Genomic DNA, 26,764 nt, shown 5'->3' on the forward strand with positions numbered 1-26,764 from the left:
CCTGTCTCTGGTGCCTCTTCACAACTAGTTGACCTCTGGTTAAAGGGGGAAATTGGCAGAACCTGCCTCCCTGGCGGAGTGTCAGGAAGAGATTTTCCACCATGGTCCAGCCATATGGTATGTGTGTGGGGGGGGGTTTGTCCCCCTCCGGTGCTGCACATAGGGGCCCTGGCACAGGTCAGATCAGCTAAACATCTCCTGTGGTCGTGGCTTCTCTGGCTGCCAGGAAGAGGTGGAATTTATCTCTGCTTGCCGCCAGCCCCAGTCCTGCCGATCAATTGCCACCGCCACCTCTACTTAGGGACAATTGACCACCACAAACAACTACTTTCCTGGGGTCATCAGCAGGCTATTGACATGTTAAAGAAAAGCTCCTGTCAGATTCTCTTTTTTTCTTGGAAAATACCCAGATTATTTTCAGGCTTATTTAACGTGTCTGTGTTTTGTTTTGTTTTGTTTTTCACTTCTGCTAGCATATTCTTCTCCACGTGTAGCTCACTTGAGCAACACAAATCATTGCAGCAGAAAAGTATGAACATCCACCTTGGAGAAATCCCTTTAATACACATGAGAAAGAATCAGCTGTATTAGTGGGTGGCAACCTTTGATGTCAGGTCTTCCTTTGTTTTTTAAAGACAGCTGTCTTTGGAGTTCCCTGGTGGCTCAGCAGGTTGAGGATCTGGTGTTGTCACTTCTGAGGTTCAGATCATTGCTGTGGTATGGGTTTGATCCCTGGGAACTTCTGCATGCCACAGGTGCAGCCAAAAAAGAAAAAAAAAAAGACTTAAAAAAAAAGTCAACTGGAGTTCCCGCAGGGGTTAACGAATCCGACTAGGAATCATGAGGTTGCAGATTCGGACCCTGGCCTTGCTCAGTGGGTTAAGGATCCGGTGTTGCCGTGAGCCGTGGTGTAGGTCACAGATGTGGCTCGGATCCCACATTGCTGTGGCTCTGATGTAGGCTGGTGGCTATGGCTCCGATTTGAACCTCCATATGCTGCGGGAGCAGCCCAAGAAATGGCAAAAAAAAAAAAAAAAAAAAGACAACTACCTTTGAGTTGTCATTTGGTCCTATAAATTCCTCTCCTCTAGAATGAAAACTACCGTTTTTCCTTCCCCCACCCCAAGATCAAGCCATTAAATTGTTACCTAATCTCAAAAAAATCTAATTAGGTAAGGTCTGACATTCTGTGAATGTGCGGAGTTGTCTTATGCGTTTTGTTCTGACCTGAGGCATTTTACTTGATTCTCATCTTTTAGGGGCAAAAAGATGAATTGAGATGAAATGCAGAGAGACAGAAACTTGCTCCAAGTCATACAAGCAATTAAAAATACCAGGATTAGAATATCTGAGGACAGTCTTTTCTGATTCTTCAAGCTCCCTCTCCAGAACAGGCATGAGGCACGTTCCAATGGCTTCACCTAAAGGGAGAAACTCTCTAATTCAGTTCTGGCAGCTTGTTTTGCCTCCCAGGTATTCACACAAAGGTGAACTGGGTGCACACTCAGCCCTGCCCTGCACCAGGCAGTCTTCATCTGGCAACAGGCAGCACAACCTGCTGCCGCTCTGCTTGTTCTTCTGGGCTTTCACAGGGTTTATTTTAAATTCCATTTATTTATTTATTTATTTAGGTCTTTTTACATCTACACCTATGGCATACAGAAGTTCCTGGGTCCAGGATCAAATCCAAGCTGCATCTGCAACCTATCAACCTACGCTGTGGCTTGTGGCAACGTCAGATCCTTAGTGATCCAGGCCAGGGATGGAATGTGCATCCTCACAGAGACAACATAGGGTCCTTAACCCACCAAGCCACAATGGGAACTCCCTATTTTATTTTATTTTAATAATGATTTTTACTTTTTCCATTATAGCTGTTTTACAGTGTTCTGTCAGTTTTCTACTGTACAGCATGGTGACCCAGTTACACATACATGTATACATTCTTTTTTCTCACATTATCATGCTCCATCATAAGTGACTAGATATGGTTTCCAGTGCTATACAGCAGGATCTCATTGCTTATCCATTCCAAAGGCAATAGTTTGCATCTGTTAACCCCAAATTCCCAGTCAATCCCACTTGCTCCCCCTCCCCTCCCCCTTGGCAACCACAAGTCTGTTCTCCAAGTCCATGATTTTCTTTTCTGTGGAAAGGTTCATTTGTGCCATATATTAGATTCCAGATATAAGTGATATCATGTGGTCTTTCTTTCTCTTTCTGACTTACTTCACTTAGTATGAGAATCTCTGGGAATACCCTATCTTAAATTCCTATGTGATGTGTTCAAAGAATGAAGTTTCCTTGTCAGTAAAATGCCTTCTTTGGGTTAACTGAGAATTCATCCACACATCACCACTCTTAGAAGAATTGGGAAAAGTAAACCACACCAGATATGTCAACAGTCTCAGACCAGAAGCCACCATAGAGCCCAGCAGGGCCTCCTGGGGGTGTGAGCATCTGTTACCCCAAGAGTGTTGGGTCCTAGAGGCCTCCAGGGGACAGAGCAGTGGATGTGTCTGAGTCCCTCTCCCATAGGGTCCTCGGGCCTCTGTTCCTAAGTGGTTCTGAGCTATGTGCACACCCCACAGGGTGACTGTGGGGCCATTACACAGCCCTTGTTTAGGGTATGCATATCTTCCAGGGGCCTTAAACTGCCGTCTTGAGCTGAGTTGACTGGTGGTTTATAAGCCCCGTGCCCTCTCCAGAATTATGAGGGGGTGGGGGTGAACAAAAATGCCCATCTTTGGCTGCGCTGCCTCAACGGGGATCCCGCTGTGTGATGACACCGCTGCAGGGCCTCTGCTGGCCTTGACTGACAAGCTGCCATGAGCAGCAGTAAAGCTCAGGTATTTGGGATACTTGAAAGGTGTGTATCTGACAGTTTTAAGATGCTGATGGCTGGAGGGTCTTTCTTAAACAGCATCACAAGAGAATCCTCACAATTCTTGTGTAAGGAGTAGCAGCCTCTTTCATGAGCTTGTGTTTGGTGTATGTGAATTTACGATGCATGGAGGCTTCCATATCTCATTATTGTTGTCTTGTTTAAAAAGAAAGGGAAGGGGAAGTTCCTGTCGTGGCTTAGTGGTAACGAACCTGACTAGTATCCATGAGGACACAGGTTCAATCCATGGACTTGCTCCGTGGGTTGAGGATCCAGAGTTGTCGTGAGCTGTGGTATAGGTCCCAGACTTGGCTCGGATCCTGCATTGCTGTGGCTATGGCAGCTACAGCTCCAATTCAACCCCTATCTTGGGAACTTCCATATGCTACAGATATGACCCTGAAAAAAAAAAAAAAAAGACAAAAGAAATAAATAAAATGGAGACCACAGAGAGAAGTGTTTGAATGGCATGCCAAGCACACATCCCTAAAAAAAAAAAAAAAAAAAGGAAGGGAGTTCCCATTGTGGTGCAGCAGAAATGAATCTGACTAGTACCCATGAGGATGCAGGTTCAATCCCTGGCCTCATTCAGCGGGTTGAGGATCCTGCGTTGCCGTGAGCTGTGGTGTAGGTCGCAGACATGGCTTGAATCCCGTGTGGCTGTGGTGTAGGCTGGCAGTTGCAGCTCTGATTCAGCCCCTAGCCTGGGAACTTCCATATGCCACGGGTACAGCCCTGAAAAGCAAAAAAGAAAAAGAAAGGGAAGAATGTGTGTAATCTATACCAAGATCCATAACAAGTCTCTTCCTGGTATGTACTCTGGAGAAGGTCTTACTCAAGAGAGATGTTCCCAGCACTGTTGTACAAAATAACAAAATATTGGAAATAGCCAGCTCTGCATCAACAGGAGAAAGGCTAAATAAAGGGTAATTATATACAGTGGAACACGATAGCAATAAACTGGATGAATCGCAGGAAAACAGTTCAAGAGGATATACCTGCTATCCCATTTTTAAATATTTTAAATAGAAAAATAATTATATGCATTGTTTAGAGAAACATATATATATATATATTTTTTTTTCATTTTTGGCTGCCCCACCAAAATGGGATCCCTAACCCACTGTGCCAGGAGAGGGAACCAAGCCTGCATCCTGGCACTGCAGAGACGCCACCAATCCTGTTACACCACAGCAAGAATCCCATATGTTTTTAAATGATAAACAATAAACCAAATTCAGAAGCATGCAGGGGGTGGGCACACTATTAGGGAGAAGTTCCCAGGGAATTTTGACCATATATTTTTGTTTTATTTCATAGGCTGGGTGGGAAATTGTCCATGGTGTTCATTGTATTTTTCTTTAAATTTTACTAACTGTCTGGAATATTCCCTAATAAAAAACAGGTGGGGAATCTACCCAACTCTCTGCTCAGGTCTGCAGAGTGGAAAATAAGGACTAGAGTATTAGATCAAAGCAGATGTTTATGAGAAAGCTTGGTGCATATTTTGTTCTTTGCTGTTTATTTCTTTCTCTCTCTCTCTTTTACTTTTTTTTCCTTTTCTTCTTAGGGTCACACCAGCAGCATATGTAAGTTCCCAGACTAGGGGTCTAATTGGAGTTTTAGCCGCTGGCCTACAACATAGCCACAGCAATGCAGGATCTGAGCCGAGTCTGTGACCTACACCACACCTCACGGCTATGCCGGATCCTTAACCCACTGATTGAGACCAGGTATCAAACCTGAGTCCTCTTGGATACTAGTTGGGTTCATAACTCACTGAGCCACATTGGGAACTCGCTGTTCCTTGCTGTTCCTATGCACAGTGGGCCTTAGCTGCCCAGGAACCATCTCTTGGCCACACACCATGGAGAGCAGATCACAGCCACACCCTGGCAGCTCGGGGACGAGCCCGGGAACCAGCGGCCAGACTGACATCCAAACAGATAGATGGACCAGTGGAGACCAGTCCCTAATGTAACTGTCGGATGCCCAGTCCCAGTTAAGAAAACTTCATGTCTGTTCCAGGCAGCAGAAAGCAGCTCTAGTGTCTTAAGCAGAAGGAAGACTTATTGTCGAATCAGTGGGAGGTTCACAGAATAAACAGAATCGAGTCAACTCTGAGGCTGGGACTGGAGAACCACTAGCGAGTTCTCCGTGACCTGTGAACACCGCCAGCAACACCACTGCATGAACAGTATCTTGGCAGCCCTCTGCCCGCAGCCTCGTTAGGAGGGGCTGGGACCCTAATAGCCATTTGGCCAGACTGTTGCCAGGACCCTGGAACCTGCCTCAACATAGAGCTTTGGGATCCATTCCGTCCTTAAGATTCCATGGATTTTTGCAGACGTGGTTGCCATGACCTTAAAAAAGCTAAACAAATATTCCCATGATCCCATCCTATGCCAGTCTTCTCATAGGCTAAAATTCCTTCACGAAATATCGATTTTTAAAGGAGCCGTGATGCTGGAGCATGAAATAGGTACATGCTCTTCATGGAATTAAATCAAAGAATAGAAACAAAACTCCTAATTATCTGAAGTAATGTACAGGTGATTTTGACTTTCTGTTTCTCCATGGAGTTTGGATATTTTTACAATTAGTGCATAATTAGGGGAAAAAACTAGGTCCATTCCACGTGGGGATTCTTTTGAAGGCATGTGTATTATTGAGACCTGGAACCTTTGCCACTGATACTGTTTGAACCTTGTAAAGCCTTATCATATCCACCCCCCCCCCGGCACTGACTCAGAGGAAAAAGTTGGCGCTTGGCTTTTTGTCTGGTTGGGTTTTGGTTTTGCATTCAGTTCAATTAATTAGATATCCACTCAGTGGAAAACCCTTTGCTAAGTGTCCTGAGGGTATCAAAAGGAACCAAACAAACACCCTGGCCTCAAAAGAGCTGGCCATCTAGAAAGGAAGAAATTATTTGAAGGTCTAATGTGGTGAAGGACATTAAGAAGGCTAGAAGTGGAGTTCCCTGGTGACTCAGTGGGTTGAGGATCTGGCCTTGTCACCACTGTGGCTCTGGTCACTGGTGGGGTGTGGGTTCGATCCATGGCCTGGGAACTTTTGTATGCTTTGGACACAGCCAAAAAAAAAAAAAAAAATCCAGAAGTGTCACAGTAACAAAGGGGAGGGCTTGGCCCCAGGGCAAGGTAGCAAGCCAGCTCTCAGAGCTTTTTTGGAGAGGGTGGTAGTATCCAAATGATACCTTGAAGATGTATAGGGGCAGCTTTTAATAGGAAGAGTTGGGGAGGAGAATAAAACACTGGCGTTGCCCTGAGCTGTGGTGTATGTCGCAGACACAGCTCAGATCTGGCGTTGCTATGACCGTGGCATAGGCCAGTGGCAACAGCTCTGATTCGACCCCTAGCCTGGGAAACCTCCACATGCCTCGGGTGCGGCCCTAAAAAAAAAAAAAAAAAAAAAAAAAGAAAGAAAGAAAGAAAGAAAGAAAGAAAAAAAGAAAAAAAAACTTGCAGCAGAAGCATGACGCTAGAAAGTTCTAGGCACCTAAAACTAGACTCAGGCAGCCAGTTCTAGGGTTGGACTGAAATGGTTTGATTTTGAATAGTATACAGAGGAAGTTTGGCATCAATTTTGTTGAAGTCTCTTGCATTTGACAGCTCAGAAGAAACAACCAAGCCATTGAATGTGGCTGAAAATATAAATGTTCTGGCTTTATCTGGGCCTCTGCTTGTCCTCGCCTCCCCTGTTTCCTTGCCTCAACATTGGCCTCACCTGTTGTCTGATTTACTCCCTGCATGAAAAAGCAAGTGGGTGTTTGATTTCATCACCTCTACGTAGAGCAGGTGCTGATGGAGTTCACAGAGGTCCCATGGCAGCCTCTGGTCCTGCTCAGCGCTGTGGGCTCCGTGGAGGAAAGTGCTCAGGACCTCCAGCTGCTGGAGGATCTGGCACAAAGATTCCAAGGAAATAAGCCTTCAAGGTGGCAGCCCGTGAGCTACAGAGGCTGGATGGGATGCGGAGCCAGGAGCCTTTGACCCATAGCTCAGGGCAGGGGCGTGTGAGGGGAACTTGTGCAGAAATCCCGAAAGCAGAGGAGGCTGAGGGTTCAGAACACAGAAGTGCAGAGAAGCAATGGAAGAGGAGGCTGGACTTGCAGCAAAGGAGCGCTCATTAGGAAGGGCCCTGTCATTAACAAGACCCCCCTCATTAACAAGAGCCCCCTCATTAACAAGAGCCCTGTCATTAACAAGAGCCCCATCTAGTGCAGGTGAGTCAGGATGCATTGGGCTGGGGTCAGTCTTAATCCGCAAACTCTGCTGTGCGGCGGGGGGGGGGAATGGTGATTCTTTCAATTTTCCTATAACTCAACTTCTACTGAAGCATGTTGGTCCCATGGCTGGCAAGGAACTTTAGTCTCAGCCTCCCTGGGGTTGCCTCAGGGCTCCCTCAGAATTTATATGGGGCCAGGGTGTTGGGAGAGGTGCCCCTCCAGTCCTTAAGGCGTCTGCTCACCGGGTGACTGATGAGACACAGCAGCCGGCTTTGAGCCCTTGAGGGTCTCGATGGTCTCACGTCCGACCCTCCTCAAGCCTGTCTGGGACCCTCTCTGCCTAGGGGATCAGGCAGCCATTGTGTTCTGGGGTCTTACCAATCCTGCATGCCCCCCACTAAAAAGGCTTTGCAGCCCCTCAGCCCCCCTGGTCCCGGGGGCAACTCCATTCTTCCTTTTGCTTCTGGCCAAGACATCGTCCCCTGTATGCTGAGTTCCTTTTTTCCCACCTTAGAGGCATAGGTTTTTGGATGCCAAAGCCAAAAAGACTTTCAGCAGGTATATCTGCTTTTTAACCTGCCACACCCGTCCTCCGTGAAAGGGGAGATGTAGGATAATGTCTCAGAATGCCTTCCAATCGCACATGATTGAAGGTAAGGGATTTGGGTTTTCTTTCAGATGTCACTCTACTCCAGGTGCTCTAGATTTCCCCTGATGATGTTAACACGTGGAAGTTTAAGGAGATGCTGGATCTCAGGGTTGTGGAAGTACAGTGTCACCCCTGTGCAATCCTGAGATGGAGCACCTCCTTAAATTCTGCACCCCAGGTGCCTCACTGGTATCTCGCTTGTCCAGGCCCACACTCAAGCTTTGAAAAGGAAGGGAAGGTCAAAAGAATGAGAAGACAAGCCACAGACTGGGAGAAAATATTTGCAAAAATATATGATAAAGGACTGGTATCTAAAATATGTAAAGAACTCTTAAAACTCAACAATGAGAAAACAAACAACCCTTTTAAAAATGGGCAAGAGTTCTGAACAGATGCCTCACCAAAAAAAGATACACAGATGGCAAATAAACACTTGAGAAGATGCTTCACATCATATGCCAGCAGGGAAACGGAAATTAAGATTTCTTGGAGTTCCTGTCATGGCTCAGTAGTTAACAAATCCGACTAGGAACCATGAGGTTGTGGCCTCGCTCAGTGGGTTAAGGATCTGGCACTGCCGAAAGCTGTGGTGTAGGTTGCAGACGTGGCTCGGATCCTAGCTGCAGGTTGCTGTGGCTGTGGTGTAGGCCAGCAGCTACAGCTCCGATTGGACCCCAGCTTGGGAACCTCCATGTGCCACGGGTGTGGCCCTAAAAAGACAAAAAAAACAAACAAGATTTCTTTTCAGCCGGCACCACAATCTTCTAGTAATTCGCCAAAATGACCAACACAAAGGCAAAGAGGAGGCCACCTGCTATATGTTCTCTAGGCCTTTTAGAAAACATGGGTTGTTCCTTTGGCCACATACATGCAAATCTACAAGAAATGTGATACTGAAGACATCAAGGGAATGAGCACTGTTCAAAAAGGAATGCCACAAATGTTACCATGGCAAAACTGGAAGAGTCTACAGTGTAACCCAGCGTGCTGTTGGCATCATTGTAAACAAGTTAAGGGCAAGATTCTTGCCAAGAGGAATAATGTGCGTATCAAACCTATTAAGCACTCTAAGACAGCTTCCTAAAACGTGTGAAGGAAAACAACCAGAAAAAGAAGGAAGCCAAAAAGAAAGGGACTTGCATCCAGCTGAAGTGTCAGCCTGCTCTACCCAGAGAAGCTCACTTCATGAGAACCAATGGAAAGGAGCCTTAACGGTTGGAACCCATTCCTTATGAATTCATGGCATGATAAGTGTAAAGAAAATTAAAGACCTAGACTGTAGAAATTTTTTTCTTAATTGAATGGAAGTGTGGTGTCTCCTCCTCCAAAGAAATATTTAAAGCAGATTGTTCAAAAAAAAAAATGAAAAGAGGAGTTCCCATCGTGGCTCAGTGGTTAACGAATCTGACTAGGAACCCTGAGGTTGCGGGTTCGATCTCTGGCCTTGCTCAGTGGGTTAAGGATCTGGCATTGCCGTGAGCTGTGGTGTAGGTCGCAGACGTGGCTCAGATCCCGCATTGCTGTGGCTCTGGCATAGGCCAGCGGCTACAGCTCCGATTAGACCCCTAGCCCGGGAACCTCTATATGCCGTGGGAGCAGCTCAAGAAAAGGCAAAAAGACAAAAAGAAAAAAAAAGAAAAAAAAAAGAAAGAAAGAAAGAAAAGAAAAGAAAATTAAAACGAGATACCACTACACACCTATGAGAATGGCCAAAATCCAAAACACTGAAAACACCAAATGCTGGTGAGAATCTGGAACAACAGAAACTGTCATCATTGCTAGTAGGATTGCAAAATGGAACAGACATCCTGGGAGACAGTTTGTCAAGGTTTTGTTGTTGTTGTTCTTTGTTGTTATTTTGCTATGCCTGAAACATATGGACGTTCCTGGGCCAGGGGCTGGACCCTTGCCACAACAGCTACCCAAGCCACTGCAGTGACAACACCAGATCCTTAACCCACTGCACCAGAAGAGAATCCAAACCAAACTAAACATATTCTTACCATACCATCCAGCAATTATGCTCCTTAATATTTACCCAAAGAAGATGAAAATATATCCACCCCAAAACCTGCACAAAGATATTTATAGCAGCTTTATTCATACCTCCAAAACTTTAAAGCAATCAAATGTCCTTCAGTTGGTAAATGTATAAAATGTGGTACATCCATAAAATGGTATATTTTTCAGCACTAAAAATAAATGCGGTATCAAGCCATGAAAAGACATGGAGGAATTTTAAATGAATAGCACTAAGTAAAAGAAGCCAATCTGAAAAGGTCATACACTATATGATTCCAACTATGTGACATTCCAAAAAAGGCAAAGTTATGGGGACAGTAAAAAGTGGTTGCCAGAAATTAGGCACAGCACTGAGGATTTCTTTTTAAACAGACTATTTTTGAGAACAGTTTTAGGTTCACAGCAAAATCGGGCACAAGGTACAGAGTTCCAGAGTTCCTGTTGTGGTGCAGTGGAAATGAATCCAACTAGGAACCATGAGGTTGTGGGTTTGATCCCTGGCCTCGCTCAGTGGATTAAGGATCCGGTGTTGCCATTAGCTGTGGTGTAGGTTGCAGACACAGCTCGGATCCCACATTGCTGTGACTGTGATATAGGCTGGCGGCTACAGCTCTGATTAGACCCTTAGCCTGGGAACCTCCATATGCCGCTGGTGGGGCCCTAAAAAGACAAAAAAAAAAAAAAGTACAGAGTTCCCACATACTTCCTGTCCCCATGTATACATAGCCCCACCCCCACCGTCAGCTTCCCCCCCAAAAAATAGGCACAATTGTTACCATCTATGAACCTACCTTGACACATCATCATCACCCAAAGCCAACAATTTTCATTTGGGTTCATTCTTGGTGTTGTACATTCTCCAGGTTGGCCAAATCCTCAGAAGACTTTTGGAACGGTGAGACTGTTCTGTGTGATACTGTGATGGCAGATAGATGTCATACATTTGTCCAAACCCTCCTGGGAGCTACTTTCAAGATCAGTTCCTCCCCGGGTTCAAGAAAGTCAGTGATGTGTCACAGATTTTCCCAAGAGCTGCAGTTTACTCATAGTCCTCCTCTTCCCATGTTTCAGGGCCCTGTTTGTAAATACCACCCTTAACCAAGACAAATTACAGGTTGCTAGAGATGAGAGGAAATGGCCACAAAGCCAAAGACAACAAAGAAATCTTATTTGATCTGTCTTACTCCTAAAAATCTCACAGAAAGCAATATGGGAAATAATTTATACACACACACAGAGTAAAGTAAAATCCTATACTTCGTAACAAAACCATCTTCTAAAAAAAAAAAAAAAAAAAAAGATTTTCCAGGAATGTGAAAATAAAGGGTTTGCCCTAAGGATGCTTAAAGAAAATTCATTCTTCTTGAATCATGCTAGCATTTAATTTCATTTTTTAAAGTTTTATTGAAGTATAGTTGATTTACAACGTGATAATTTCTGCTGTACAACAAAATGATTCAGTTAGAATAATGCTAGCATTGATCCTTTTCTCAATCAAAAGTTATGGAGAAAACTCAGAAGTAATGTCTTTTTCTGACATTCACCTGCCACTTTGTAGAAATAGCTTTTCTGTTGAAATAATATCATGTCAAAATGGGATTCGGCATAGTCTAAAGTTCTACGTGATCTTTCAAAGGACTTGCCTGGGCCCTGTGACCCTTTCTTCTTTCCAATTTCTCCCTTTTCGAATGAGAGCGTCTGTCCTATACCTGTCTCACCATTGTGTCTTGGAAGCATGTAACTTGTCTAGCTTCACTGGTTCACAGCTGGAGAGGAATTTTTGCCTCAGGATGAATCATGCTTCAGATGGTACCCATACTTGATTTGGATGATATTTAGATGAGATTTTGGACTTGAGTTAATGCAAGAATAGATTAAGACTTTTGGCCTGTTGGGATGGGGTGAATTTATTTTTCATGTAGGAAGGACATAAAGTTTGAGGGACACAGAGGGTGGAGTGTTATGGACTGAATTGTGTCCCCCACCAAATTCAGAATGACTATTGGCAATAGGCTTTTAAAGAGGTCATAAATGGGGTCATGTGGATGGGCTCTCAATCCAGTGTGACTGGAGCTTTATAAAAAGAAATTAGGACACTGCCACTCACAAAAAGACACCTCAAGAAGGTGGTTGTCCATTTGAGGACACAGTGAGAAGGTGGTTGTCTGCAAGCCAAGAAGAAAAGCCTTGGAAGAAACCAACCCTGCCTACACCTTGATCTTGGACTTCCAGCCTCCAGAACTGTGAGGGCGTACATTTCTGTTCTGGCAGGCCCAGCAAACAGATGCAGTTGGAGCGGGCCAGAGAGGAAGCTGGAGGAGATGGCCAGCCCTGAAACAGGAGTGGGTGTAACGTTCGCAGCCCCTCTTCCCCTGCTGCATGAGCACCTGAGCCTGTTAACCCCCCAGCTCTGTGACCCTGTCTGTAGCTATAACAGAGTATCACAAACTTAGGGGCTGAAAACAGCACAAGCTTATTATATTACCATTTTAGGAGTCAGAAGGCTGAAATGGGTCTCACTGGGCTCAAATTAAGGTGGGATTTTGTTTCTTTCTGGAGGTGCTAAGGGAAAACCCATTTTCCAGCCTTTTGCTACCTCTGCAGGCTTTAGGTATTCCTTGAGGTGTGGCCCCTTGCCACCTTCAAAGCCAGAAGTGTGGCATCTTTGGATCTCTTGCTGTGACCCTGACTCTCTTGCTTCCCCCAGCATCATGGTCCAGTTTGAACAACTTGAATATGTAACCCAGAAGGCAGAAATAGAGTTAACTTCCTACTCTAAAGGGGCTGATATAAAAGCAACAGAGATTTATTAGACTTTTTAAATGCTGGTGCCTATTGATTGAGGTTTTTGGACTCCATCCGCAAGGCCAAAGAAATACTTAGGGAGTGTATGGGGTGGGGGATAACATGGAAGATGGATCTCTTGTTTATTCTACACCAACTTACAAATGTCCTTAAATATCACTGCTGATCTGTCAACCTTCTCTGATTTTCCTCACCTTATCAGGGACCAGATAAGCAGCATGGTCATTGGATGATTGGTGACCAGCAGGCTCCAACATCATTCAGACCCAGCGTGCTCTTCTGAAGGACCCTTTGTGTCCCAAGTTCATTGCAGTACATGCCATGCTGAAAGCTTCTTACCCCTGTACCTGGTTAGCATCCGTGTGATTAGATGTTACTAGCTCAAGCAGATGCCATCAGGCAATCAAGATATAAATTGAGTAATTGCGACCCAGATTGTAAAACGCATCAGTGTATGTCATTGGCAAAGTGGCTCAAGCAGGAGTGGGGGTGTCCATGCCCCTGCTCAGGGCACCAAGGGGACTGTGTTCCCACTGTAGAAACAGGGCCTGAGTAGTCTGGTAGGTGTGCCAGCACCTGATTCTCTGCCACTCCCCTCAGGGGTGGGGACATTCGTCTCCAACCTGGGGTGAGCAAGAAAGACCCAAATTTGTCACGTGAGGTTCAGATACCTTTTCATGCTTCCTTGTGCGCATATGGAGAGTCTGAACCCTTTGCTTCTGCAGCCATTATGACTCTGCAGGTGCACCAGGGTCTCCCTCCCTTTTAGAGCCTTTCTTTTGAAGCTAATGTGACCTGCATTATTGGGGCAAAACACTCCAAAATGTGGACTCAATGGGTGAACTCTTTGTGATGATTCCAAACCCATATCTCCCAGTGCTGGGGTGGGGCAGGGAGGGAGAGGTCCTGATGCTGGCTCTCAATGCCAGGAGGACCTCTCCCCAGTTTTTGTGCCAGAAGCAGTGTCACCTGTGAGTCAGGCATTGAACAGGATGTCAGGGTGACAAAGCGGCTTCCTTACATTCTATGTGTAGCCACCTTAGCCCGTGGGGATTGGACCAGAGAGCAAATCTATGTGAAAATACCACTCGGGATGGAAATTGTGGCTCCAGCCCAGGGTGTGGCTGTGAATCCAGGGTGAACGTTGGGCTGTCCCTCCAGGGAACTGATTCTGCTTCCCAACAGCCTCAGAGTCTCTCACAGATGCTCCAGTCCAGGTCAGGTCCCGTGGTTCTACCCCCATTTAGAACCATGTGTCAGTATTTGCAAGGATCCATCCATGGATCCTATTGGAATAATGTGTGACCCCCCAGTAACAGAGACCACGGCTCCTATTCCTCAAAACCCAGCACCATACCATCACAAATGTGTGTGACATTAGTTCACTTGACTTCACATCAGGGAGCTACATTAGCTCCATTTAAGACTTGAGACAGGGAGTTCTCATTGTGGCACAGCAGAAACAAATGCAACTAGTATCCCTGAGGATGCGGGTTCGATCCCTGGCCTTGCTCAGTAGGTTAAGGATCGGTGTTGCCATGAGCTGTGGTGTAGGTCGAAGACGCAGCTCGGATCTGGTGTGGCTGTGGCTATAGTGTAGGCCGGCAGCTGTAGCTCCAGTTCCACCCCTAGCCTGAGAACCTCGATATGCCTTGGGTGTGGCCCTAAAAAGCAAAAAAAGAGAGAGAGATTTGAGACAACTGTGGAAAATGAGCATCACTGCTCTGAAGCCCACGTTTGTTCTTTCCCATACATGAGTCACATCCATAGAGACATGAATGGTATTGGCACCGGGGACACAGCTCCCCTCCAGGGGCTCCTGCCAGCCCTGGAGCCTCCCAGGCCCTCACAGTGAGACCACAGCATTTTGTTTAGAGAAGGGTATATTTTCTCTTTGGGGGTGAGGGGGGACGCTTTTGAAAATATCATAGTAAAATTCAGTGCTGTTAAAAAGCGGTGTTTTTCAGCCTTCCAAATCAAGGAAGCCAGTGGGGAGCTGAGTTCCCGGCAGCACCTTGTCCTACTTTAGAAGCAGCGATGATCCAGGGAAGCATCTCAAGGGGGCGGAGGGAGGGCGGCCGGAGCGCTGGTCTTGGAAAGATGCCCTAGCGTTGGATGAAAGAGGCTGTGCATATGCCAAGTGGATGAAGACAAATCAATAGTTTTTTCCTGTTGTATGGTCGCATAACCAGCAGAATTAATTAAATCATGGGAAAGGGGAGCCCCCGGAATTCCTGTCATGGCTCAGCAGTTAACGAACCTGACTAGTGTCCATGAGGATGCGGGTTTGATCCCTGGCCTCGTTCAGTGGGTTAAGAATCCAATGTTGCCATGCGCTGTGGTGTAGCTTGCAGACACAGCTCAGATCTGACGTTGCTGTGACTGTGGTGTAGGTTGGCAGCTGCAGCTCCGATGTGTTCCCTAGCCTGGGAACTTCTATATGCTGCAGGTGCGGCCCTAAAAAGCAAAAAAAAAAAAAAAAAATTAATTAGAAAAAATCAAAAGGGATCCCCCAAAGCTGGTTGGAAGTGGGACTCACCTCACGTGTGTGGGGGTCAGTAGGGCAGTGACCCGACCAGTACCCCCGTCACTACCAGTGGGTGTCTTGGGGAAAGTCTGGTCATGCTGGGCTCGTAAAGGGACAAGCACAGACCGTCTCCAACGCTAGGGCATTCATGAATAACTCAAATGACTTAGGTTATTGTGGATTCCTTGCAGACTTGGGTGGGGTGAGATTCTGCTAAAAAGCTCACAAGCATGCAGCTGTCAGTTCCTCTCCAGCTCCCTGGACATCTGAGCCTCTGGCAGTGGGTGTGCCTTAACCAAGGGCTGTGACCCCAGCTGATTCATGCACAGCAAAGTCTGAGAATCCCTGGGCTCAAGCGGCTGTTGGAGAACTTGGGGTAGCCAGATGCCCCTGCTGAGCTAAGAGAGGCCCTGCTCACTGAGATGGGGTGGAGCCAGGCAAGGTCAAGTTCCCCAGGGGCTCTGATGCAAAGCTGGTAGAGGTGGGCTAGCCCATGGTGGGTCAGGGGGCAGCAGGTGCAGGCCCTTCTTCGTCCCCTCACCCCCTGAGTGGGGCCCTAGGCAGCCAGTTGTCAACCCCAGTGTGTGATGAAAAAGTGTGAGCAGCATGTTTACATTAAAAACCCAGGAGCTCCCACTGTGGCTCAGTGGAAGTGAATCCGACTAGGAACCATGAGGTTGCAGGTTCGATCCCTGGCCTGGCTCAGTGGGTTTGGGATCTGGTGTTGCCATGCGCTGTGGTGTAGGTTGCAGACACTCAGATCTGATGTTGCTGTGGTGTAGGCTGGCACTGCAGCTCTGATCCAACCCCTAGCCTGGGAACCTCCATATGCCATGGGTGTGGCCCTAAAAAGCAAATCAATCAATCAATCAAGAACGTGGAGTGTTCCTGGATCAGTCATTCCAAGAAGTGCCGAGTTAATTAAACAGGACTCCTCAGAGTCTTTATTGGGTTGCTGTGTCCCTTGACCCCTCCAGAAGAGTAGCCAAATCATGGCCATTTCTCAAGACTTCCATGACCAGGGAACCTTTCTCTTGGGGCTGGTTGAAAGGATTTGTTGCAGAAAACCTTTCTAAGACGGGGCATGTCTGGACACAGGAAACCTAGTCTACTTGGTAAGCAAACATCCCCGCATCACATCCATCTTTCCCTGCCTCTCTGCCAGCGCTCCTCTCCTCCTTGGTGGCACTCCTTGCAGGGCCTTTGCTGGGAGCTGTGATGTGGACACCCACCCAGGGGAACGTCTGCCTATCTTTTAAGGAAGGAGAGTGGAGAACGTTTGCTGGGCACATCTGATTTTAGAGCAAAGCTTGGGTAACCCCAGCAGAGGTCAGGGTGTGAACAGGGACATGAGTCGGTCTGGCTGTTCTTCTGGCAGGTGACAGAGGCTGTTTCTAGTGGGGAGGGGGGGCCCTGGAGCTGCTTTGTTCCCCCACCCGCACCCAGGGGTCTGCATCTTCCCTGGAGCTAGACTTTAAGGTCACCTTCGATTGGTAGGCTTTAGGCTCTGTCTGCCCCTGCAAGACTGTCCTCACCCCCTTTATCAACCTTCCTCCTGGGGCTTGTCTGTCTGTCTGACTCCCTTTGGAAGATGGTGGGGGCGGGGGACACTCACAGTGGGGGACCTGCTGGACCCTCCTCAGCTTCTCCAGTTAGGATCCTTCTGGGCCCCCATGGTTGCTAAGACCAACCAGCAATTGAGACCTCATGCCATCTGATGCTAATTTTTTTCTTCTTACGCTGCCTTTTTTTAAATTGAGGTATGGTTGATTTATAATGTCATATTAATTAGGGCTATACAGCAAAATGACTCAGTTATACATCATATGTGTTCTTTTTAAAATTCTTTTCTATTATGGTTTATCACAAGATAATAAATATAGTTTCCTGTGCTATACAGTAGGACCTTTTTGTTTATCCGTTTTAATTTTTTTATTTGTCTTTTTTTTTTGTCTTTTCAGGGCTGCACCTGTGGCATATAGAGGGTTCCCAGGCTAGGGGCTGAATCAGAGCTGTAGTCGCCAGCCTACACCACAGCCACAGCAATGCCAGATCCGAGCCACGTCTGTGACCTACACCACAGCTCACATCAATGCTTAACCCACTGAGTGAGGCCAGGGATCGAACCCACAATCTCATGGTTCCTAGTCGGATTCATTAACCACCGAGCCACGACAGGAACTCCTGTTTATCCATTTTAAATGTAATAGTTTGCATATGCTATTCTCAAACTCTCAATCATTCCCTGCCCCTCCCTGATCCCCCTTGGCAACCACAAGTCTGTTCTCTATGTCTGTGAGTCTGTTTGTTTCACAGATATGTTCATTAGTATTGTATTTTAGATTCCACATATAAGTGATATCATATGGTATTTGTCTTTTCTGACTTACTTCACTTAGTATGATAACCTCTAGGTCCATCCATGTTGCTACGAGTGGCATTATTTCATTTTTTATGGCTGAGGAGTATTCTATTATATATATGTACCACATCTTCTTAATCTGTTCATCTGTTGATGGACATTTAGGTTGTTGCCGTGTCTTGGCCTATTGTGAATAGTGCTGCTATGAATGTAGGGGTGCATGTATCTTTTTGAATTGTACTTTTGTCCAGATGTATGGCTAGGAGTGGGATTTCTGGATCATATGGCAACTCTAATTTTAGTTTTTTAATGAACCTCCATACTGTTTTCCATAGTGGCTACGCCAATTTACATTCCCACCAAGATTGTAGGAGGGTTCCCTTTTTTCCAAGCATTTGTTATTTGTAGATTTTTTTTTTTTTTTGGATGGTGGCATGCAGAAGTTCCTGGGCCAGGGACTGAACCCATGCCGCAGCAGTGACCCCAGCCACAGCCATGACAATGCCAGATCCTTAACCCACTGAGCCACCAGGGAGCTCCTTTGTAGACTTTTTAATCATGGCCATTCTGATCACAGTGAGATGATACCTCATTGTATCTTGATTTGCTTTTCAGAGAATGAAGTGGTTTTTGAGAGTATTATTAGCAAAGTGAAAAGAAGCAAATGAATTGACTAAAAAGGGTTTTCTAATAGCAGAGGCTGAGAAAACAGCACAGGGAAGGAAATGGGGGTAAAGCTACACAAAAAGCCTAGCAACTTCAGGAGGATGGGACGCGTCCAGATGCAACAAATTAGTCTCACAGGAAGAAACAATAGTATTGGAAACAGCAGGTGGATGTTTGTGAAAATGCACAACAGGCTGAACAACCTCAAACCAAAACGCAGTTGGGTGCCTTTCTAGCCAGGAGACCAAACAGCACTGTCAGCCCATTCCTGTCTGGCCTATGTCTTTGCTCCAAGGTCCCTGAGATCCCAGGAGATGGATGCTGTTGGGCAGGACGCTAGAGACCTCGGGAGAGGGAGCCCATGCTCCCAGAATGGGTCTTTCTGGAAGAGGGAGGAGGCAAGGCTAATTGTCTCTCTAGGGAGGGTCCCCTGCTTTAAAACCATCTAATCACATCATCACTTCTAAATGTCCTCTTGGTTGGAATCAGATTATCCTCATATGTCTAAGAATAACATGCATCAATATGTTAACCACAGTTATCTCTGGGGAAATGCATTAGAATCTATTTTCTTTGCTGTAATTTTCTCTATCTTCACATTTTTCTCCAACGGATATATCTTTTCATAATAGGAAAAGACATCTAAACTGTTTCTGTTTGGCAGAGGTCTGGCTGGAGCAGGGCCAGTGAGGGTAGCAAGCAGGGGAGGGATAGCCTGTCTGGCCAGATGTCCCCCTTCTGCTCTTTGTCAGCCCAGGGGCTTCTCTTTCCACCCCCTTAGCTCACCATCTCTCGTGTGGCCTGATCCAAGGAGGTCAGCTGCCAAGCATGAGACCAGGGCACCGAGGGAGGCAGGGTGGTCTGGGGACACCTGGCTTCCACCACACCTGGTGACCCACCTCTGGTTGTACTTCTAGGTGAGCGTCAAAGCAGGAGCACTGAACCAGGCTACCATCTGACGACCATCAGCTACTGCTGCCAGTCCGTCCCCTGCCCAGGCTTGTCACCGTGTCATCTCTCAGCAGGTGAGGCAATAAGGTACTGTGTCCTAGAGCAGGTTGTCTCTGGGGAGCAGGTGTCTCTGCCAGCTGCGCATATGTGGGCCTGGGGTGAGGCTGGGCTGTAGGATCCTCGGTGGGTGGCCTGGCCCTCACATCATCACATGCCTTCTCTAGCAGCTCTCATTCTCCTAAAGGTAGGGCCCTCATGAAGGCTACTCTATAGGTTACCCCCCCTCACGTTACCACTCATGTGGACATGCCCCCTCGTGGGGAGCAGCAGAAGAAAACAAGCCGTCTCCATGGGTTGTTGGCCTTGCCTTGGAAATCAAGCTATGTGCTCCCCCCTCAACCCCAGGAAAAGAGCTGCTCCTTAGGCCATCACCCTTATTTAGCAGCTCACTGTGACAAATGCGACGGGGGCGGGGGGGTAAACCAACACTCCCACCCATCCCACACCTTGCAATCTAAGCTCCTTGGTCCTTTCAGGCCCAGGGGGCTGTGCCCACCAGCAAAAGCTGCCTTTCAGGCATTTCCCAGGGAGACAGGCTGCCACGCTCTGCCAGCTGATGCTTATCAAGGGCTAGTAGAGATCAGCCATGTCAGGGAGGCTGGCTGAAAAGGCACAATGACTTCCACTCATCCAGAGATTCTAGACACTGTGTCCCGAGTCGAGTCGGATCAGCAGCACTGGGAATGTAGCACTTTGCCCTGCCCTCCCCCCAACTCCGAGTCTACCAAGTTACACATCACAGGATGAAGCCCCCCACCACCACTGCCACTGCACCCCCCCCCCCAAGAAAGCTGTCCATGCATATCCTCTGTGCCCGAGGAGAAAGATGTTTGGCCACGCAGTGACAGAGCCTGTCCCCTGAGTAGCTGACTCGTTTTCCCATCTGCTTTGTCTACTGAAAATCCCAGGTTCATGTTCAGCTTCATTCCATCTCTACTCTCCCCCACTTCTGCTTTTCTCCTTGGGTGGGGTGGGGGTACAAGCACACTTATGTATATGGAGAGAGACACTCACTCGTCCACGTAGAGCTAAGGCGTCTGGAGAGTCTTGTTGCCAAAGCAGGCTTGCGTCCACTCGCCTATACACGGCAAAGCCGATTTAATGACACCAGGTTTATTGATGAAGGAAAGGAAAGTACAGTGTTTATTGCAGGAGCCAAATGGGAAGTCCAGGACAGCTAGTGCTCTGAACACCGGAGCGCTCTGATGCATTTCAGGAACACATTTTTAAAGGCCAGGTGAGGGGGCCTCGTAGGGTGTGTGATCAACTTGTGCACGGCTGATCACATCTACAGGGGCACTGCCACATACACGCAGACTGGCAGAGGGCGTGCACATCAGGCCCGTGGGCACACACAGGCACACAGCCCCGAACGCACAAGCAGAAATGCCCACACATCTCTGTACAGTGAGGGGTGGGTGGCCATTCCCCTGGGCTTCAAAATCCCCAGCTGCTGATGCTTCTCAGAACTCTTCTCATTGAATGAAAGTTTCCAACCAAGATAGGAACACATGCCTGCTAAACCCTGATTTCAGTGCCTGTGCTATGTCTATTTATAACAAGAAAGTTTGGTTTTTCAAACATGGCCTGTGGACCAGTGAAATTGCTGTCATGCCTCATCTGGGCCAGAGAGTTAATGTGTGAATAAGAAAAACCCGGAATGTGGCCTGCACACCACAAGACTGGCCCAGCCTCCTCACGCCTCCCTGTGTGCTGTTGGAGCCATTGTCCCTGTGCGACCTGTCCCCAGCTTTCCGGCTGGACCCATCAGGCCTCCTCCGGTAGTTTCTCTTTCGATGGGGTCACTGTCAGCTAGGGCACGTGCTTTCCGTGGAACAGTTAGCGTCAAAGTGGTCTTCCGGCATAATTACATGTTGGGTCAGGGAGAATTTCTTTCCCCTTCTAGAAAAGCTAGTCCTTGCTTGGGATAGGTGTGTTATATGTGTGTATATGCATGTGTGTGTGTGTTTTCTAGTATAAAAACAAACTTCCCCCATAAAGTCTGTGAACTTTTTGGAATGACAGCAAATTTAAATGATGAATAAAGCAAGCTCGTTCATGGGAAACTTGCATTTTGCACTGTGGATTGCTAGGGGGTGCCATGTGAGACAGTGGAAAGAACCCTTAGCTAGCCTTCAATGCTTTGAGTTTGGGCTCTAGGTCCACAGATTTTGGCTGCAGGACCTTTGCCTCTTGGCTTAATTCCTGAGTTTTGTACTTTCTCTCTTTATATATATATATATATTATATTATATTATATATATATATTATATATATATATATATATATATTATTATTATTATTATTATTATTTATTTATTTATTTTACTTTTTTACCTTTTTTTGCCATGCCTGCAGCATGTGGAAGTTCCCCAGCCAGGGCTCAAACAGGCAGCACAGCAGTGACCTGAGCCACAGCAATGACAATGCCGGATCCTTAAGCCACTGAGCCACCAGGGAATTCTCTGTACCTTTTTTTCTGTACAAAACAAAACTCAGTCTATTTTGCCAACTTTAAGGGCTAGTAGAGGAATACATAAACAAAATGGGCATGGCAGTGATTCATTACTAACAAAGCACTGTATGAATGTCAAGGTATTATTTATGGTCACGGGGGTGATACGATAATTCCGGGACTTGGAGTTCACGTCATGGCTCAGTGGTTAATGAATCTGACTAGAAACCATGAGGTTGCAGGTTTGATCCCTGGCCATGCTCAATGGGTTAAGGATCCGGTGTTGCCGTGACCTGTGGTGTAGGTTGCAGATATGGCTCGGATCCTGCATGGCTGTGGCTTTGGTGTAGGCCGGCGGCTACAGCTCTGATTCGACCCTTAGCTTGGGAACCTCCATGTGCCGTGGGTGTGGCCCTAAAAAGACAAAAAATAAATAAATAAATAACTCTGTCATCTGCTCCCTCTCACTGGGGCTGGGAAGGTCTTACAAACAGGAGCCTGGTGTCTACCCAGGTGATGGACCAGCGAGCACTCCTCTTCAGAGCCGGTGAGGGTCTGTTCCCCCGGCTTTCTGTCTGGACAGAGAAGCTGCAGGAGGCGGGGGCGGGGTCGGTGGGGAGGACACTGAGGGGCGCTCTGCCCGGCCTTTGGAAAAGCAGCTCTCCCAACCCCTTAACTTTGGTTGTTTCAGGGGCAACAGAATGAAAGAAGGCATGTCCAATAACAGCACCGCCAGCATTTCCCAGGCCCGGAAGGCTGTGGAGCAGCTGAAGATGGAGGCCTGTATGGACAGGGTGAAGGTAAGCACGCACACGAGCCAGCCTGACCCTCAGACCAACACTCAGCTCAAAGCACTCCCCGCTGTGGAGTTCCCACTGTGGCACAATGGGTTAGGGATCCAGTGTTGCTGCAGCTGTGGCATGGGTTGCAGCTGCAGCTCGGGTTCAATCCCTGGCCCAGGAACTTCCATGTGCTGCAGGTGCAGCCCAAAAACAAACAACCGTCCCCCTCCCCCCCCGTTTATAGAAGCCTCATGAGGATTAATACGTCACCCTGTGTGCATCCAGCCAACACTGGCAGCTGTAACATTTACAGACCAGGGTTTGCTCCGGTGTTCCAAGAGTCTAGAGGATCAAAGGCATGCAAAATACACAGCATGCATGAATTCCGTGAGGAGTTGCCAAAAATAGCCCTATTGAGTTCTGTTGTCATGCCAATAGGCGACAGAGGGTTTAACTGTGAGATCGATGCCAGTTTTCCTGCCTGATCCAGTGACTTGGAGGTTAGACAGCATCGGGTATTTGGACAGGGGTGCTGTTGAGAGCACATTGTGGAATCATGCATGCGTTTGTCAGATGCTCCTTTGGGGAAGGGGAGGAAAGGTGCCACCGCGGGGCACGGAGATCTTCGCACTGGGAGAGCCGAAGCACAGAAAGCCACCCTTCTCCAGATGCCGCTTAGAAGCGAGGAGGAGGTGGGGTGAAGGACCTTCGATCCTTGAGACGCACTCATTCCTGAGATGCAGCCCCAGCTCATGGACTGTAATAGAGCTGAACCTCATCAGGATTTTGACACCAGGAAGCACGTGTCCAGTGTGGCTGTGGTCCTTGGGGACACAGAACCAGGAGCCTCGCCCACGCTTCTGGGATTCAAATGAGGCAATCCACGAGGCAATGGGCACCTCCTAATGCCTTCTGATGGCAGCGCCAGCAGTCTGTCCCCTGCCCTCGTAAGGTTCCCGTCACTGAGAGATCGGGCTAGTAGCACCAGCTCCTGCCTCCATCAGGATGGTACCCCCCTCCCCAGGGCTTCCAGGCACCAGCACTCAGGGAGGCAGTGAGTGACAGGATGTATACAAGGCAAGAAGGGGTGCAAGATGATACAGCTTGGTCTACATGGGTCAGCATACTGGGCACATACTTGTACCAACTACAAGTCAGATGTCCGCCCTTGACCATGATGCTAGAGGAGGGAGCAAAAAACAAAACAATCTAGCAGAGGGGGCACCCCAGCAGCACCCTAAGGAGACAGTCACCGCTCTCGTGGTCCCTGATAGGACAGACATTGACTGAGAGGATGAGGACTGTGGTGAGATCCACTTGTAGCACAAGCATACCTGAGCCCCTGCTCTGCCCTCTGTGTGGTGTTGGGCTGTAAACAGGACTGGAATGTCCCTGTCCTGTCGCTCAGAGAAGACTCCCAGGAGTCAGAGCTAGAAGCTGGTTGGGAAGTGGAACTAGGAGAAGGGAAGGCTGGGGGAAGCAACCCTGGCTCATCACGTGCCCTTGGACTTGACAGAGGGGCCTCGGGTTGTGCTGGGAAGCCAGCCAGGGGTGCTGCATCCTCAGGTGCAGGGCATGACAATAACAGAGCACAGCAAGGCTGTGGAATGGTGCAGAAGATAGAGCCGTCAGAGACCAGGAGGCAGCAGGGGCTGCACAGGAAACCCGGAGAGGTGTCAGGGACCTGGGGAGCACTGAGCAGAGGGTGGAGGCAGGATGGAGAGGCCAGCATGAGAACCTCAGCAGAATTAGAGGGGAAGTGTGGGAGCTGCCAGGGAGAGAGAAGTTAGCCCCCAGCTGTCAAGCCCATGGCCAGAGAACTGGAAACACCATGGGCACTGTCTTTGGTGGTGCCACCGCTGCCACGCCAGGAGTTCTGTTTTGGCAAGAAGACTCGTCATAATAACAACACATCATTACCTATGACCATCGCCTCCGCAGAAGTCGAGGTGGGCACCTGTGTCCCCATGAGGGCCCTTCAAGTGTCACTAAGGGCACATGCACAGTCTGCAAAAGAAAGAGGAGTTCATAAGGCAACTCAAAGTCCAGCTCTTTACCCAGTTGGTATTCCAGGGATGGGCAGCCCTGTTCTTGCAGTGACCAAGGAGAGGTCAGAAAAGCAGCTTCTCGATCCCAGGAGAGGCCTCTCGAGGTGTCTGCCAACTCTGCGGTAATTCCAGGTCCAGTGACAGCTGTGTCAGATTTTGTTCAGAGCCGGCAGAGTTTTGTCCCTGAGGAGGTGGCCCAGGGCTTGCCTGAGGACAGAGGTGGCCCTGAGGAACCACATCCTGGCCCGAGTTGGACAGTCACTGTGGTTTATTAGTTTTGTTTTTGCTCACACAACCTTGACCATTTTGTGTGTGTGTGTGTGTGGTAGGATACGCATCACATATAATTTACCGTTTTAACCATTTTTGTGTGTTTGTTTGTTTTTAGGGCTGCACCTGCAGCATATGGAAGTTCCCCGGCTAGGGGTACAATCAGAGCTGCAACTTCCAGCCTACCCCACAGCCGCAGCAACACCAGATCCTTCACCCACTGAGTGAGTCCAGGGATCAAACCTGCATCCTCATGGATACTGGTCAGGTTCTTAACTTGCTGAGCCACAAAGGGAACTTCCATTTTAACCATTTTTAAGTGTACAATTCAATAACATAAAGTATACCCACCATACTGTGTGGCCATCATCACCATCCATTTTCAGAACTTTTTCATTATTCCAAACAGAAACTCTCCTCGTCAGACTCTAACTCCTCAGCCTCTGGTGGCCTCTCGACAACTTTCTGTCTCTATGAATTTGACTCTTAAAAGTACCTCATTCATATAAGTGGAATCATACAATGTTTGGCTGAATTTTGCCTGTGGCTTACCTCACTTGGCATATGACTTCAAGATGTGTGAGAATTTCTTTCCTTGATAAAACAGAAGAGTATTTCCTTGAATGTACATACCTCATTTTATTTATCCATTCATCTGTTGGTGAACATTTGGGTTGTTTCCACCTTTGGACTGTTGTGCAGAATGCTGCTACGAATATGAGTGTGCAGATCCGTCCTTTCACTTCTTTTGGGTCTATACCCAGAAGTGGAATTGCTGGGTCAATTCTACATTCAACATTTTTTTTTCTTTTTAGGGCCTCATCCGCAGCATATGGAGGTTCCCAGGCTAGGGGTCAAATCAGAGCTGTAGCCACTGGCCTACACCATAACCATAGCAACTCAGGATCCACACCACATCTGCGATCTACAACACAGCTCACGGCAGTGCTGGATCCTTAACCCACTGAGTGAGGCCAGGGATCAAACCTGCGTCCTCATGGATACTAGTCAGATTCGTTTCCACTGAGCCACAACAGAAACTCTTATGTTCAATTTTTTGAGGAATCACTGAACTGATTTCCATAGTAGCCAGACCGTTTCACCTCCTCCTCCATCCCCAGCAATATACCAGAGTTCCAGTTTCTCCACATCTTCACCAATACTTGTTATTTCCTTTTTTTAAATAGGAGCCATCCTAATGGGTATTAAGCTTACACTTTATTTTAAGCACTGAACACACCTTGCTTCAGAGCACTTGATCGCTTTATGGAAAAATCTACTTGAAATTACCCTAGCAAAAAAAAGGGGGGGGGGCGTATATTGGTATCACTTAGCCAGACCATACAATCAGAATGTGGAAAGAAAGAGAATCCATACAGGACACTCCATATTGACCCTGATAAGGGCCTTGAGGGGGGAGGCAAGCAAGAAGAAGTGGCCTTTCTAGGGTGGGTGAGTGTTCATCGCAGGAGAGAAAGAAAAAGGGAATGTGTAGGCAAATAACAGAGGGAAGCCAGGTGGAAGGAGAAGAGGAGCAGAGTCTAGAATTCACTGACCCCATACAAACAGTGAGGGGAATCCCAGGCCCAGTAGAAGGGAGGCAGGACCAGCTGCCCGCAGGGCAAGGATGCAGAAAAGGCTAGTGTGCCATGCCTTCCACTGCGCCCAGAGAGAGGGAAGGGCAAGCTAGAGCCTCCGTGGGAGAAATCATCTCAGGATGAGCCCTGAAGAGCTGGGACACAGGTGGAAACATGACACAGTGGGCCCTTAGGCACACAGCCCAGGCGAGGAGGCGTGCCAGCCCAGGCTGGCAGGCTGTGTCACCACCTGCAGAGCCCACCTCCAGGCTCAGGAGTTTGCTCTGCTTGGAAGAGCATCTAGTGGGGAAGGAAGGGAGGAAGGAAGGAGGGAGGGAGGAAAAAGGAAGGAAGGAAAGGATGGCATTTGCAGCTCAGGAGAACAAAGGGGAGGTATGTTAAGAGGGGGAAAAGGGGAAAAACTACCCCCTGAATTAGTGATCTGGATTGCAGAGGTAAGAAA

The 26,764-nt window shown here is 47.7% G+C and overlaps 1 protein-coding gene and 1 pseudogene across 1 annotated transcript in view; both read left to right on the forward strand.

Moving 5' to 3' along the window:
- GNG4 (G protein subunit gamma 4) overlaps positions 1–26,764 on the forward strand; it is a 70,859-nt gene that overhangs the window by 17,796 nt on the left and 26,299 nt on the right. The window contains exons 2-3 of the mRNA XM_047761589.1: positions 19,076–19,183; positions 22,316–22,424. Of these exons, the coding sequence (XP_047617545.1) occupies positions 22,326–22,424 (99 nt within the window). The 5' untranslated portion in view covers positions 19,076–19,183; positions 22,316–22,325. The remainder of the gene's footprint in view (positions 1–19,075; positions 19,184–22,315; positions 22,425–26,764) is intronic.
- Positions 7,744–9,078, forward strand: LOC125116956 (60S ribosomal protein L21-like; annotated as a pseudogene).

Source organism: Phacochoerus africanus, chromosome 15 (assembly GCF_016906955.1).
Source record: "Phacochoerus africanus isolate WHEZ1 chromosome 15, ROS_Pafr_v1, whole genome shotgun sequence".
Classification (NCBI taxonomy): domain Eukaryota; kingdom Metazoa; phylum Chordata; class Mammalia; order Artiodactyla; family Suidae; genus Phacochoerus; species Phacochoerus africanus.